Source organism: Rana temporaria, chromosome 1, assembly GCF_905171775.1.
Source record: "Rana temporaria chromosome 1, aRanTem1.1, whole genome shotgun sequence".
NCBI lineage: Eukaryota > Metazoa > Chordata > Amphibia > Anura > Ranidae > Rana > Rana temporaria.
Genome location: NC_053489.1, coordinates 353,106,983 through 353,120,352, shown reverse-complemented (window position 1 = coordinate 353,120,352; position 13,370 = coordinate 353,106,983). Strand labels below are relative to the sequence as shown.

Sequence of the window (13,370 nt, the reverse complement as noted above, 5' to 3'; positions counted from 1 at the left end):
AGCTTGGTCAAGGCAGCCAGGGAGAGCGAGGACTTACCGGTAGATGTGTCCAGATGGGGTACAAGAGCAGCATTAAAGTCGCCCCCCAGGATCATGTTGACCGTACTAAACTTCTTCAGGCGGGTGATCACGGAGGAGAGAAACTGCGGCTGGTCCTGGTTGGGAGAGTAAATGTTAGTGATAGTATAGATCGTGTTTTTATATGACAGTTTAAGCATTATATATCTCCCTGAGGGATCAACATAGTTGTCTAAGACATCCGGTGTAAAGGAGGAGTGGAAGGCTATCGAGACCCCCTTAGATTTAGCTAAGGGGTTGGTGCTGTGGAACCAGGTGGGGTAGTGTTTACTGGCAATTTTGGGGAGTGAGTCTGATCTGAAATGGGTCTCCTGTAGAAGGAGAACCTGGGTACGTTGTTTGTGAAAATGGTACAAAATCTGTCTCCTTTTCTCCGGTACGTTGAGGCCCCGGCAATTCAGGGAGGAAATCTTCAAGGCGGCAGGGACAGCCATAAGAGGCACAAGGGGGGGGACCTGAGAGCTACAGGGAGAGACCGGCACACCACGGGGGGGGATTGGGAGGGGGGGGGGGAGGAACGGGCAAGGGGCCCAGAGATAGAAGATAAGAGAGACAGAGAGAGGGAGAAAAAGAGAAAGAAAGAGACCGCACAGAAAAATCTTGGCCCGTAGGGCCGCACTAAACTTGTTGCTAGCAACATTCCAGCTGGTGCCATCGTGGCCTGCTGAATATCCTAGGTGGGGAAACGCGGTCAGCACATGGCAAGATGCCCGCACACACCGCAAGCATAGAGTTAAATAATACAATTCAAAGTAACGACAGTTTGAAGTTAACTGGGACCTCCCGGGCGGCAGAAAAAGAGCATAAAGCCCCAGCAGATCTGGGGTGCTGAGGCACCTGTTCGTGCCTCCGTATTCGTGCCACCGGAGGGGTCCCAAGCGAAACATATATACACACCAAATGCAGCCCTAGTATGAAACCTAGGCCTATCTTAGGTAGGGGAGGGGGCGGGGGGGAGGGAAGAGGGTGAGTGAGGGCTGGGGGAGCCCTCCTGTTTTCGAGGGTCAGGGCTGGGCCCGGGGTTGAGAGGTCAGAGCAACCCTAAGAAAAGGGGCCATTACGGGAGATTTAGGCTGCCCTGAGTAACACACAGTAAATAAAGAACTTTGTTATCAAAAAAGGCACATCAGGAACAGTCAGTGGTATGGTGCTCCGACCTATTTCAAACCATAACAACTACCGGAAAACAGTCCAGCCGATCCATGCCCCAAATAAGGGGGAGCTGAAAAAATAAGGGGTAAGTTCGGACAGAGGGCTCCGTCTCTCAATCAGTTGGCGGTGGGGGGGCCTCCGCCCTGGAGCGTCTAGGTTTCTTGGACTGTCTCTTCCATCCGGAGGAGGGCTGGAATCCAGGGGTTGCGGCTTTCAGGGGCCAGTCCGGCAGGGGTATCTGTGGCAGTTCAAAGGTACCCAGGAACTTGGGGAGATCTCCAAGGGTGCGGAAGGAGGCTGATTTCCCATCATGGGATGCCGATAGTTGAAAAGGGAAGCTCCACCGATATTTGATTTGTTTAGCCTGCAATGCCCCGGTCAGGGGTTTCAGTGCTCTGCGGAGGTCTAGAGTCAGCTTAGACACATCTGGTAGAAGGTGAATGCGGGTTTCGTTAAAATAAACAGATTCCTGTGTACGAGCCGCCTGCATAATGGCATCCTTAATGGCATAGAAATGAACCCTGCAAATCACATCCCTGGGATAATCTGGGTTGGGGTTCTTAGGCCCCAGCGCTCTGTGGATCCGATCAAGCTCTATTGGGTCTTCCTTATCTTTCTGCAACAGTTCATTAAAGATACCAATGACTACTGGGGCCAAATCTTTGATTTCAACTGTTTCAGGGAGGCCGCGGACGCGTATGTTATTGCGCCTGGCCCTATTTTCCTGTTCGTCTTGAGAGAGCATAAGCTGCTGGATCTGAGCAGTGTGTTCATTTAGGATAACCTCATGAGCCTGTAGCGTGGTGACTGTTTCTTCCACACTCTGTTCCACCTCCTCCAGCCTATGTGTGACATCCCTTCTGAGTTCAGCCATCTCTTGCTTATATGAACGCTCTAGCCTTTGCACACAGGCCTCAAAGTCATGCCTGGTAGGTAAGGCCTTTATGTAGGCCTCAAGATCCCAGCCTCCATATGAGCGGTGTGACTCTGGGGAATGGCAAGCTGAGCGGGTCGAGCCCGCATCCGACTCAGGGGGAGAGATGGCCCTCTGCCTGGTTCTCATTGATGAGGAGGACTTATGGGAAGAGGAGCCCTGGGAGGCCGAGTGTGTCCCTGCAGAACGGGCCGTCGCCATCTTGGATGGAGGGGGGTCACGCTGCTCCGGGCGGATTTTGTGAAAGAAGCGATCGATATCGCCGTCCCTTCCCGGTTCGGGGGTATGGTGAGTGTCTCCCCCTCCCTTCCTGCCCATTACCGACCTGTGATGCGGCGTGTACTCGGTTGGAAAGCCGTTCGTGAGCGCGGTGTGTGCAGGAGCTCACGAGTCAGCGTCTTACTCCGCCATGCGCCAGGCCACGCCCCCTTTGTTGGGCACATTTAACCCTTTGATTGTCGTCCACAGTTAACCCTTAATTGCCCTGTTTTCGGCCAGTGTCATTAGCAGTGTTGGATTTCCAGAAGACATGTTGCAGAATACATTTTGGCCTCAATTTAGAAATTTGGATTTTATTGGATATGTTAGAAATTAGAAAATATCGCTTTTTTTTTTAAAACATATTCAGTCTTTGTTTTATATTATAAAAACCCAGTGGTGTGTACCACTAAAAGAGCTATATTTGTGTGAAAAAATTATATACATTTAATTGATATGACTAAACAACTGCCAGTTAAAGTAGCACAGTGCTGATGAGCAAAAAATTGCCCTCGTCACCAAGGGGGTAAAACCTTCCAGAGGTCAAGTGGTTAAAAGACCTTTCCTGTGTGTGTGTGTGTGTGTGTGTGTGTGTGTGTGTGTGTGTGTGTGTGTGTGTTTTTTTCTCAGATTTGGCTTAAATACATTGCAGGGGCATCGTAACAAAAGATGTATAAAGTGTTACAGTATGTCTTCCTTAGAAAACAGTTGCAGCCTAAGTAGGAAAGCCTGTGTCCTGCCAGCATGTTGCAGAGTGGATCCAACACACCCCCTGCTGAGTCAGAGCTCTCCAGTCAGTGGCCTGAAGTTCTTGGCTTATTTAAACTACAGGTTCAGTTGACCATTTTAAAACCCAGAATAGTTTTCATGGCCTAGGCAGTATTCTATTCTTTTAGCTTTTTAATAATTCTTAGGCCATGCAAAGCAAGAATGAGTTTGCGGGTTTTCAGTTTGTAGACTAGGTAAAGTTTATTGTGAAAGAATAATGCCTGATTAGGTTCCTAATTTATATTATTGTGAACACTTGTTCCCTCCTTTAGGCTGGGTTCACACTTGTCCGACAAACGGTCCTACATTGGGAGCTCATGTCGCATGATGTGTGAAAATCAATGTTTCCCTATGAGAGCCGTCTTAACTGGTCCAACACAAGTCAGTCCGGCTTTGAAAATGCTCCCTGTACTATTTTGGTCCTACATTGATCCTACTTCAGCCCATTGAATATCAATGAAGTCGGACCAAAGTAGGAGCCTTGTCCTTACCATCCGACTTTTGATATCCGACATGTGATTACAGCAGCAGTAAAAGGAATTTATCTCACTCTGAGATTGTTTTGATTGGTCAAAGAACAAGTCAGACTATCACAAAGTCAGATCAAAGTAGTATCCTGTTCATGAAAGTAGGATGGATGTAGGACCAATGTAGCAGCGCAAAGTAGGATGAAAGTCGTGTAGTATAGTGTGAACCCAGCCTTAGGCTGGGTTCACACTACTACACTACTTTCATCCTACTTTGCTCTGTGTTCAATGTTTCCCTATGAGAGCGTCTTGTAGCGTCCTACACAAGTCGGTCCGACTTTGAAAATGCTCCCTGTACTACCTTTGGTCCTACATTGATCCTACTTCAGGCCCATTGAATATCATTGAAGTCGGACCAAAGTAGTATCCTGTTCATGAAAGTAGGATGGATGTAGGACCAATGTAGGATAAATGTAGGACCAATGTAGCAGAGCAAAGTAGGATGGAAGTAGTGTAGTAGTGTGAACCCAGCCTTACTCCTCAATCCTTAATGGACAAACTAGTTCTTTGTTGCTGGTGACTACTGCATGTGTGTGTGTGTATTATCTCTACCTCTTACGGTGTTTGCGCTATGATTATCATCTTCAACCAGCTGGCGAAAGACTAATGGCTTTTCTGTTATGTTTTTTTTTTTTTTTAGGAGCAGAAGCAGGTCTCGGTCATCTCAAAGTCGGTCAAGGTCAGGATCGAGATCGAGATCAAAATCTTTTTCACCTGGAAAACGGCGCAGATCTAGATCTCGCAGTGCTACCCCTCCGTAAGTAAATGTTAAACCAAATGGTTTAAATACTTTCTTTTTTTCTAGTAAGAGTATCTGAATTGGACCCTACATTTTCATCAGTTCAATTACTGTGTGCCCAGCTACTGTATAATAGGTACATTTTAAATGGTTATGAATGTCATTGGCCGCAGTGTGCACTATTTAGGGCTTTAACATATTCTGTTCACTAAATTCCTGTATTTTCCATTTTTAAACTGGTTATTGCAACATTAAATCTATCTCCTACCTTCACTTATTGAACCAGGTGATAATTTATAGTTTAAAATGTATAGAGGCATTTGTACCCACAGCCCTATCTAAGTTGTGTGTGTTTTTTTTTTTTGGAAAAATCATTTTGTTAAGATTTATTTTTTAACAATCTATTCTATTTTTGAGAAATCAAATGCACTCTACCTACCTAACCAACTATCCAAGCCCACTTTGAGCAATCTTTACTCCTTTTGTTGTAAAGAAAAATGTCCTACCTTGCAGTATCTTTACCTTTTTAAAACCCTGATGCCTATACAGGACGAATATAGCCCCCTTGTTGGATTTAAACGAGATACCCTCGCTACTTGGACACTTTTTGACTTGCTTTTTCCAAACGTGTGTGTTTTTTTATATAATATATATATATAAATATTGTACAGGTCCTCCCCTCTATATTTTTTTAAACATTCTTACCTTAAACATGTTTGCAGCATGTTCCAAGAGTTCATTTGGGGCAGCAGGAGCACAACAATAAGTTTACACATGTTACCATGGGGACTTAACTTTCCCATTATTGAACTGTATATCTTTGTATCTCTAATCCGACACATAAGAGATTGGATTCATGGCACTTTGATATAAAGTGACACTTAATATGACACTTCACATTTACAAGGAATGACACCAATGACACTACTATTTTTTGTATTGTTCTTTTTGTCAAATGTTGCGGCCATCCTCATTGCCAACTGCATTCTCACATGTGTGTTTTTTTTTTTTTTTTTTTTATTTAGTTCTTCATCGGGTTTGGGTGCCACAGCTGGAGCAAGTACAACAAATATCCTCCGTCTTGGGGAGGAGAACAAGGGGCACCAAATGCTAGTAAAAATGGGTGAATATTCTTTGTGTTGTGTGTGGTTTTTTTTTTTTTAATAATCCAGGCACATGAAGTATTTTTTTCTTTTTGCTTTTGCAAATTTAGCTGTCGTGACAAAAAATATATAATAATTGGTGATGTCTAGGCATGCAGTAGGACATAGGCATGTAGAACGCACCTGTCTATCCCCTCGTATATATTAAAGGTTTTTATTGTAGAGCACATTTATGCCATGCTATGTTCACATGTCGCCGGTAATAAAAGGAAACTTAAGTAAAAAAAATAAAATAAATGAGAGCGGACCTGTGCTTTACAAATGCAGGGAAAAGTAACATTATTGACATCCCCAACAACAGCACATACAGTTGTGTTAAAAATTAATAGCAGTGTGTTTAAAAAAAAATGAGTAAAGCTTAAAATCCTTATTATGGCTTTTATTTCCATGCATGCAAATGCATTGGGAACACTTGTCAAACTTGTTATTGCTTTACAGAAAGTGAAGAAAAGGAAAAAATAGTGTCTGCATTTTTCTTTGTCAATCTCAAACATTTACTGTATAAACTGAAAAACTTTCCTGAAGATTTAGCTTTCCTGTAAATTACTGAACTAATATTTTAGTTGTATAACCACTGTTTCTGAGAACTGCTTCACATATGTGTTGCATGGAGTCGACCAACTTTTGGCACCTGTGGACAGGTGTTCCAGCCCAGAAAGATTGCACTACATTTCACAATTCCTTTGCATTTCATGGTTTACCAAAGAAACCGCATTTTTGATATCACCCCACAATTTTTTTTTTATTGGATTAAGGTCTGGGGATTGGGCTGGCCACTCCATAACGTTAATCTTGTTGGTCTGGAACCAAGATGCTGCTCGCTTACTGGTGTGTTTAGGGTAATTTTCTTGTTGAAACACCCATATTCTGATGCTTGCGCCACCATGCTTCACTGTCTTCACATTGTACTGTGGCTTGAATTCAGTGTTTGGGGGTCATCTGACAAACTGCGGCCCCATGACCCAAAAATAACAATCTTGCTTTCAGTCCACAAAATGTTGCGCCATTTCTCTATAGGCCAGTCAATGTGTTCTTTGGCAAGTTGTAACCTCTTCAGCACATGTCATTTTTTTTTCTTTTCAACAATGGGACTTTTTCTGGGTCTACTTGCCAATAGCTTGGCTTCACATCAGCGTCTTCTAATTGTTACAGTACTCACAGGTAACTTTACACTTTCTTTGATCACTGGTCTGTTTTTTGTTTTATTTTACTCCACTACACCTACTAGTAAATTTTATTTGCCATGTAGAAATATAATTTATACCAAAAACCGTGATTAATCTGGTTAGTGACGTTGAACTGCTTTTATTTTGAACACATCTGTACTTGCCTTTTCTCCCTTTTGGTCTCTGGTACTGAACAAACATGCTCGGGACTTCCAGAAATTGGGTAGGATAGCACTATCTCCCCTTCTTTCCTCATGTCACTTAGGTACTGGGCACAGTCCTATGAGGCAAAGTGAGTCCTAAGCCCTGTTAGCTTCACAGGGCTAATGCTTTTTCCCATTAGCCAAACAGAGCCGCAGGGGAATAAAATGTAGGTCAAGAATGCACTGCTGTTGGTCTGTCATAAAAGTGAAGCTGATTACTTGAACTGCATTTTAAAGTTTTGTTTACAGAATTCATCTGAAAATATATATTATTTCATAGCTTGTTTGGAGATTTGTAGATATGCTCTCTAAAAGCTCATCTGTAAAAAAAAAAAATTTATATTTTTTTGCAGTGGAAACCATTGAATTTATTGATGTAACAAAAAACATTATTTTCTATTAGGGTGGAGTGGAGCTGGAGGCCTTGGTGCTAATGAGCAGGGTATCCAGGACCCAATAAAAGGGGGAGACATCCGTGACAAATGGGACCAGTACAAAGGAGTGGGAGTCTCTCTTGATGATCCCTATGAAAACTACCGTAGGAACAAAAGTTACTCTTTCATTGCACGAATGAAAGCCAGAGATGAGAGTAAGTACTGAAAAAGATTAGGATATCCAATTCATTTCATATACTTTTTTAGGTGTCTGTTCACAAAGGAGACATTTGGTGCTTGTTTTGGGTGTCTATTTTTGTACTTTTTATTTTGATCAGGACAAAAAAAAAAAAAAAAGCAATTTTTGTAAAAAATTTCTTATTTCAGCTTTTTCCTTTTTTTTCAAGGGCTGGCAACTTGAAATGCTGGAAAATACTGCTTTTTACGTGTTTACCAGCTGACCTTTTATAGAATGTCTGTCTGTTTACAGACTTCTTAACCTAGAATATACATAAACGATTTACTCCGCTCAATTGAAGAAAGTCTGAAACCAAAAACATTTGTCTTTGTTTGTAAAATGGAGAGTTTATACATACAATCAGTCCAAAAATGGAAATAAAATTATCAATTTTGAACCTTAAAGAAAGGTAACATAAAATTGATCCAATCCATTTAAACTTCCTTTTCATATACAATACAAAATGTTGCCATTTTTTTACTATAGAAATGGGTACCGGTCTTTTTTATTTTTTATTTATTTGTTTTTGTTAACCAAATAACAGAAGCTAACTTTTTTTTTTTTGCAAGTCCTATATACCGTATTTATCGGCGTATAACACGCACCCTAATTTTAAGAGGGAAGTTTAAGGAAAAAAACTTTCAACAGCCCCTTTTACATTTCAAAGCCCCCCCCCCCCATGCACTTACACAGACCAAAGCCCCCCCCCCCCCCGCACATTACACAGACCAAAGACCCCCCCTGCACATTACACAGACCAAAGCCCCCCCCTGCACATTACACAGACCAAAGCCCCCCCCCCTGCACATTACACAGACCAAAGCCCCCCCCCCTGCACATTACACAGACCAAAGCACCCCCCCCCCCTGCACATTACACAGACCAAAGCACCCCCCCCCCTGCACATTACACAGACCAAAGCACCCCCCCCTGCACATTACACAGACCAAAGCCCCCCCCTGCACATTACACAGACCAAAGCTCCCCCCCCCCGCACATTACACAGACCAAAGCCCCCCCCCCTGCACATTACACAGACCAAAGCACCCCCCCCCCCCCCCTGCACATTACACAGACCAAAGCCCCCCCCCCCCCCTGCACATTACACAGACCAAAGCGCCCCCCCTGCACATTACACAGACCAAAGCGCCCCCCCTGCACATTACACAGACCAAAGCCCCCCCCCTGCACATTACACAGACCAAAGCCCCCCCCCTGCACATTACACAGACCAAAGCGCCCCCCCCCCTGCACTTTGCACAGATCCCGCACATTATGTAGCTCCTCTTTACATTACACAGAATTTTCCCCCTGCACAGTACACAGCTCCTTTACATTGCAGAGCCCCCTTGCACTCCCAGGAGACCCCCCAGTTTCCTGGGTCAGCACTTCCAGCGTACTCTAAAGTTTTAATACAATCACTGCCAGTCACTTCTCGTACATACTGCGTCACATGATCCCTTTCCGGCTGGTCACATGATCCCTTTCCGGCTGGTCACATGATCCCTTTCCGGCTGGTCACATGATCCCTTTCCGGCTGGTCACATGATCCCTTTCCTCTGTTTCATGTGACCGCTCTCCTCCTCCAACCTTAAACTAGACTCGGAGGGGGAGGAGAAGGAGAGTGGCCAGAAACAGGGAGAATGAGGTGTGTGCGGGCTATGACACTTCAAAGGATGTGAAGGGACTCGCAGTGTTTTTTTTTTTTAATCTTTATAGTATGCCAGCAGACTATCCCAGGGCTAGGAGAGGCGGGACGGCCGGCATGACACCACCGCCCAATCCCCACCCGCCCTGTTGGTAAAAAAAAAAGTGATATCGGCGATTTCCCCCTGATTTTAAAAGGGGGAAAAGTGCGTGTTATACACCGATAAATACGGTAACTAGCTTGATATGGTCTTATTTGCAAAAATATGGGCGTATTTCTGAGCTCAAGAGACACAGGTGGTGGTTACAGCCACTTGTACAAATGATAGACAGAATATAGCTGTATGTGTTTGCTGGTGTAAGCGACCAGCTGTATGCTCTTGGATGTAGACGGTTGGTCCTTGCCACGTCAAGGCTCTGGAGCTGGACACAGGGAAAGCAACACAATATCATTAATGAGTTGGGGGAAAAGAAATGGGTTCATGGTCTTAAAACAACCTTGTTTTTGTGTAAGATTAAATGGGGCTTCCTACAGGACAATGCTGATAACTCCAAAAATCACCAACAAGTAGTTGTAACAAAAAGACTACCTTACAACAATGTCAAAGAAATGTCCCAAATAGGTTCAAAGTTTTGTGAGAAATAGATTTATGAGTTGTAGGCATGGTCAGAATAACTAAATCCAACAGCCAGGCCATCAAATGAGAAGCAGGGTAAGCAATCGGTTCTTGACATAACCGATTTGGTAGAGGCCATGGAGCATCCACTAACAGACGAACGAGGCTGACGTACCACATGCTGCATGGCCATTCTGAAGTTATGAGAATAACTGGAATATCCTCAGCATTGATCTTTAGAAGAAGGTGAGGTAAACAATTCAGCAGAGAAAAGGCATACATTTGGGCATACTGATACCGTGGTTCCACCAGGGCATCTGCTGCTTCCACAGTCGGGTCCTGCATCCTAGACTCATCTGTCCAGTTTCTTGTTGAACCAAGAAGCTAACAAATGCAGACGCATGCCTTGGAACAATTTATAGTAAACATTTTCTGCACTCAAGTATGGCACCAGTGTTGTGGAATTGGTTCATGCCTATAGCATGAACCAGGTCTCTGTTCACTACATTCCACTGGGCCTTGCTGCCCTCCTCAGATTGGGGAATCCATAGACACTATATGTAAAAAAGAGGGCACATCGGCCGTGTGCATTATCTGAGACAACATTAATTTCCAAATAAATTAAAAAAATTGCTTTGAGGAGGGGTCCCCCTTGAAACGTGTTGGCGTCTGTACGACTGTGTGACATCAATTTCGTCTACCTGGAGGCAAAAACACCGGTTCTGGTTGCCCAGTTTGAAGATTTTGATGAGCATGTTGTGTTCTACCGTTTGTTCATCTTGAACATGGCTGCATGTATTATTGTGTAATTGTATCCCTGCATAGTCCTAGTGCCTTGTTTATTAGTTGTGCTGTATAATTAAAAATGTACTGCTCACATTTTTTTGGCACCTGGTTTGGTGAGCTGTATCCTGACCTAGTTATGTGAAGGGAACATGTTTCGTTATTGCAGATTTCAAAGCGGGAGGACCATTTCCACCAGGCTCCGGTCCACCAGGAAACGGTAAGTGTGTTCTGTATTCCCTTGTTAATAAATTGAAGGGGGGGGGGGGGGAATTTGCTCTAACAGCAGCATTTTAGCAAAGCATGACCATAGTTGTTCCTTTTTACCTAGAATTCCAAAGAAATGTGGCTTCTAAATGTAAGATGACCGTTTTAATTAACAGGCTTTTAATGTCTGGTGTCAACATAGGAACCTATATAAACCCCTTTTGATTATTTGTATATTATTCATATTCTTATTCCACTTGAGATCTCCTCCCCCACAACATGTTTTTCTAGCATTTGTTTGGTATTTAATCCTACAATATAATTTATTGATTTTTGTGGTGTCATATTTTTGTGTGTGCATGCTACTTTATTAAAAAGATTATAGATTTCATGTATGCAGGAGCCCCAATCGGTCTATACTGTTTTTTGTGTAGTTCATCCTTTTTTAATTTTAAATGTTGATGTTTTGTATCAAAATATACAAATCTCTATGGTTGACATACCTGTTCTTTTCCTATAGTGAAGCGGGAGTGCCAGGATCCACCAGCACAAGAATGACCTAACCCAACATTTAGTCCCTTTTAACCAGAATGGTCGCAGTTACTGTAAATACTCTCCCTGGGAACTGACCTTGAATTTTATCACATATGTTGTAAAGAATTGCTTCTGGTGATCTTTTCCCACTCAATTGGTAAAGTTTTAATTTTTAAAAAAGGTTTTTTTTTTTAAATGCAGAGAACGCATCTCTGACAATATTTCATCACTGGATCACAGACCTGTTTTCAATACACAATGAAAAATTGTTCCGTGCCCAGCCTTACAAATGTTTAGATTACCACAATAAAATGGTATATTGTCCGCATAATGTTCCCCGGTATCATCAGGACTGTTCTGCTCACCAGCAATCTCCTTGCTTATTCGTTTTTCAAAGAAACTACTTTTTAAAACAATGTTGTATTATAGGCATTGAAAGCAAACTGTCATGAATCTCCCTCCACACAAGAAGTGTTAGCTCTATGTTGCTACATTTTGAGCTTTTCTTGCAGTTAGGATGTAACAAAGTATTTTACTCCCTGCTGATTTTGTGTTTAACAGCGTAATTGTGTATTATGTAAGTGGAAACAATTGACTATGATTTTTTTATTTGTGAACAGCCCTTCTCTGCTTACAAATATATTTGTAAAATAAATTTGTGAAACAGTGGTATACCGTTGTCCTTTTCTTTCAATTCACTCTTTAATTGCCAAGTTCCTCATATATTCTGAATTCCTTCAAGTGGTATTAAAACCAAGAATGTAATTTAATTTCTTTTTTTTAGGCCCCCCCCCCCCCTCTGTTTTTACCTGGTGATCTGGCCAGTAGCACACCTCCTTTAGTGTGTCCCCACTCTGGAGGAATCTGCACAGCAAGGGGCACCTTTTGGACAGTAGCATTCAGTCTGGGGGAGGGGGAGGGTTGGATGTACTAGCAAATTAAGAAAAACTAACAAATTGACGCCTAATTGCAGCTAACACTATATAAGCAGTTACAGCAAACCATTTTTTCTTTTGGGATAAAGGTTTTACATAAAAGCTGATCGTTTGTAAGCACCCCTGACGGTAGTAAATGGGTCGTCTCATCCCTCTCACTGATATATCTGCAAGATAGTTTATTTTGAAACACTGATTTGCTCGCTCTGAATCACCAGGTGAAAATGGCTGCATTTGTTTTTTTTTTTTTTTTTATAATTCTTTATTTTGTATATCTTTTTTTCTCTTTTCCTCTGTTCCTTCCACAGACATGAAACAATAGGTACAGCTTTTACAATCTCTACATCATTATAACATTCATTGAGATCTTCACCTTAACATCTCATAAACTCTATTTTACAGCCTTATAACATTCCTTGTAATCTTCACCTTAGCATCTCATATACTCTATATTTCCGCCTCCTATTACATTTCTAATCTCCTCTGTACTGGCCCAGGTCCCCTATCCTTGGTGAACCCGCTATTTTCGTCTGCTATCCTCCAAGGGGGTGTTCTAAGCCCGAGGAAATGTTAATCGTCCACCCAAAAATCCTCCCTCCCTCCCCACCCAAAAAAAACAAGAAAAAAAAAGAAGAAATGCATCTGTCCCCGGTCTCTCCCCCGTCTCTCCCCCCTCCCCCCCCCCCTATAAGCTCCGCTCCCTATATTCAATGAATGGAGTCCAGGTCCTCCAATAGGTCTCCTCTCGTTCCTGTATTCCCATTGTGAGGTTTTCCATCATCTGTATCTCATTTATTCTGCTAAGCCATTGCAGTTTTGTTGGGGAGACGGTACTCTTCCATAGGATAGGTATACACGCCTTTTGCGGCTGTTATCAAGTGACGGATTAGAGATTGTTTATAGTTTTCCATTGATATGGGAATGTCGAGTAACAAGAACGCCGCAGGTCTGTCTCCTAAGTTTATCCCGGTAATTTCCTGGATTGTCTCCGAGACCATCCTCCAGAATTCTCTTATCACCCGACATTCCCAGAATATGTGTACCATG

The 13,370-nt window shown here is 42.8% G+C and overlaps 1 protein-coding gene across 1 annotated transcript in view; it reads left to right on the top strand.

Annotated features, from left to right (window-relative positions):
* LOC120909286 (calcium homeostasis endoplasmic reticulum protein) overlaps window positions 1-12,060 on the top strand; it is a 61,199-nt gene extending 49,139 nt beyond the window's left edge. The window contains exons 16-20 of the mRNA XM_040321028.1: window positions 4,358-4,474; window positions 5,482-5,579; window positions 7,392-7,577; window positions 10,817-10,867; window positions 11,375-12,060. Of these exons, the coding sequence (XP_040176962.1) occupies window positions 4,358-4,474; window positions 5,482-5,579; window positions 7,392-7,577; window positions 10,817-10,867; window positions 11,375-11,412 (490 nt within the window). The 3' untranslated portion in view covers window positions 11,413-12,060. The remainder of the gene's footprint in view (window positions 1-4,357; window positions 4,475-5,481; window positions 5,580-7,391; window positions 7,578-10,816; window positions 10,868-11,374) is intronic.
* Window positions 12,061-13,370: the final 1,310 nt, after the last annotated feature.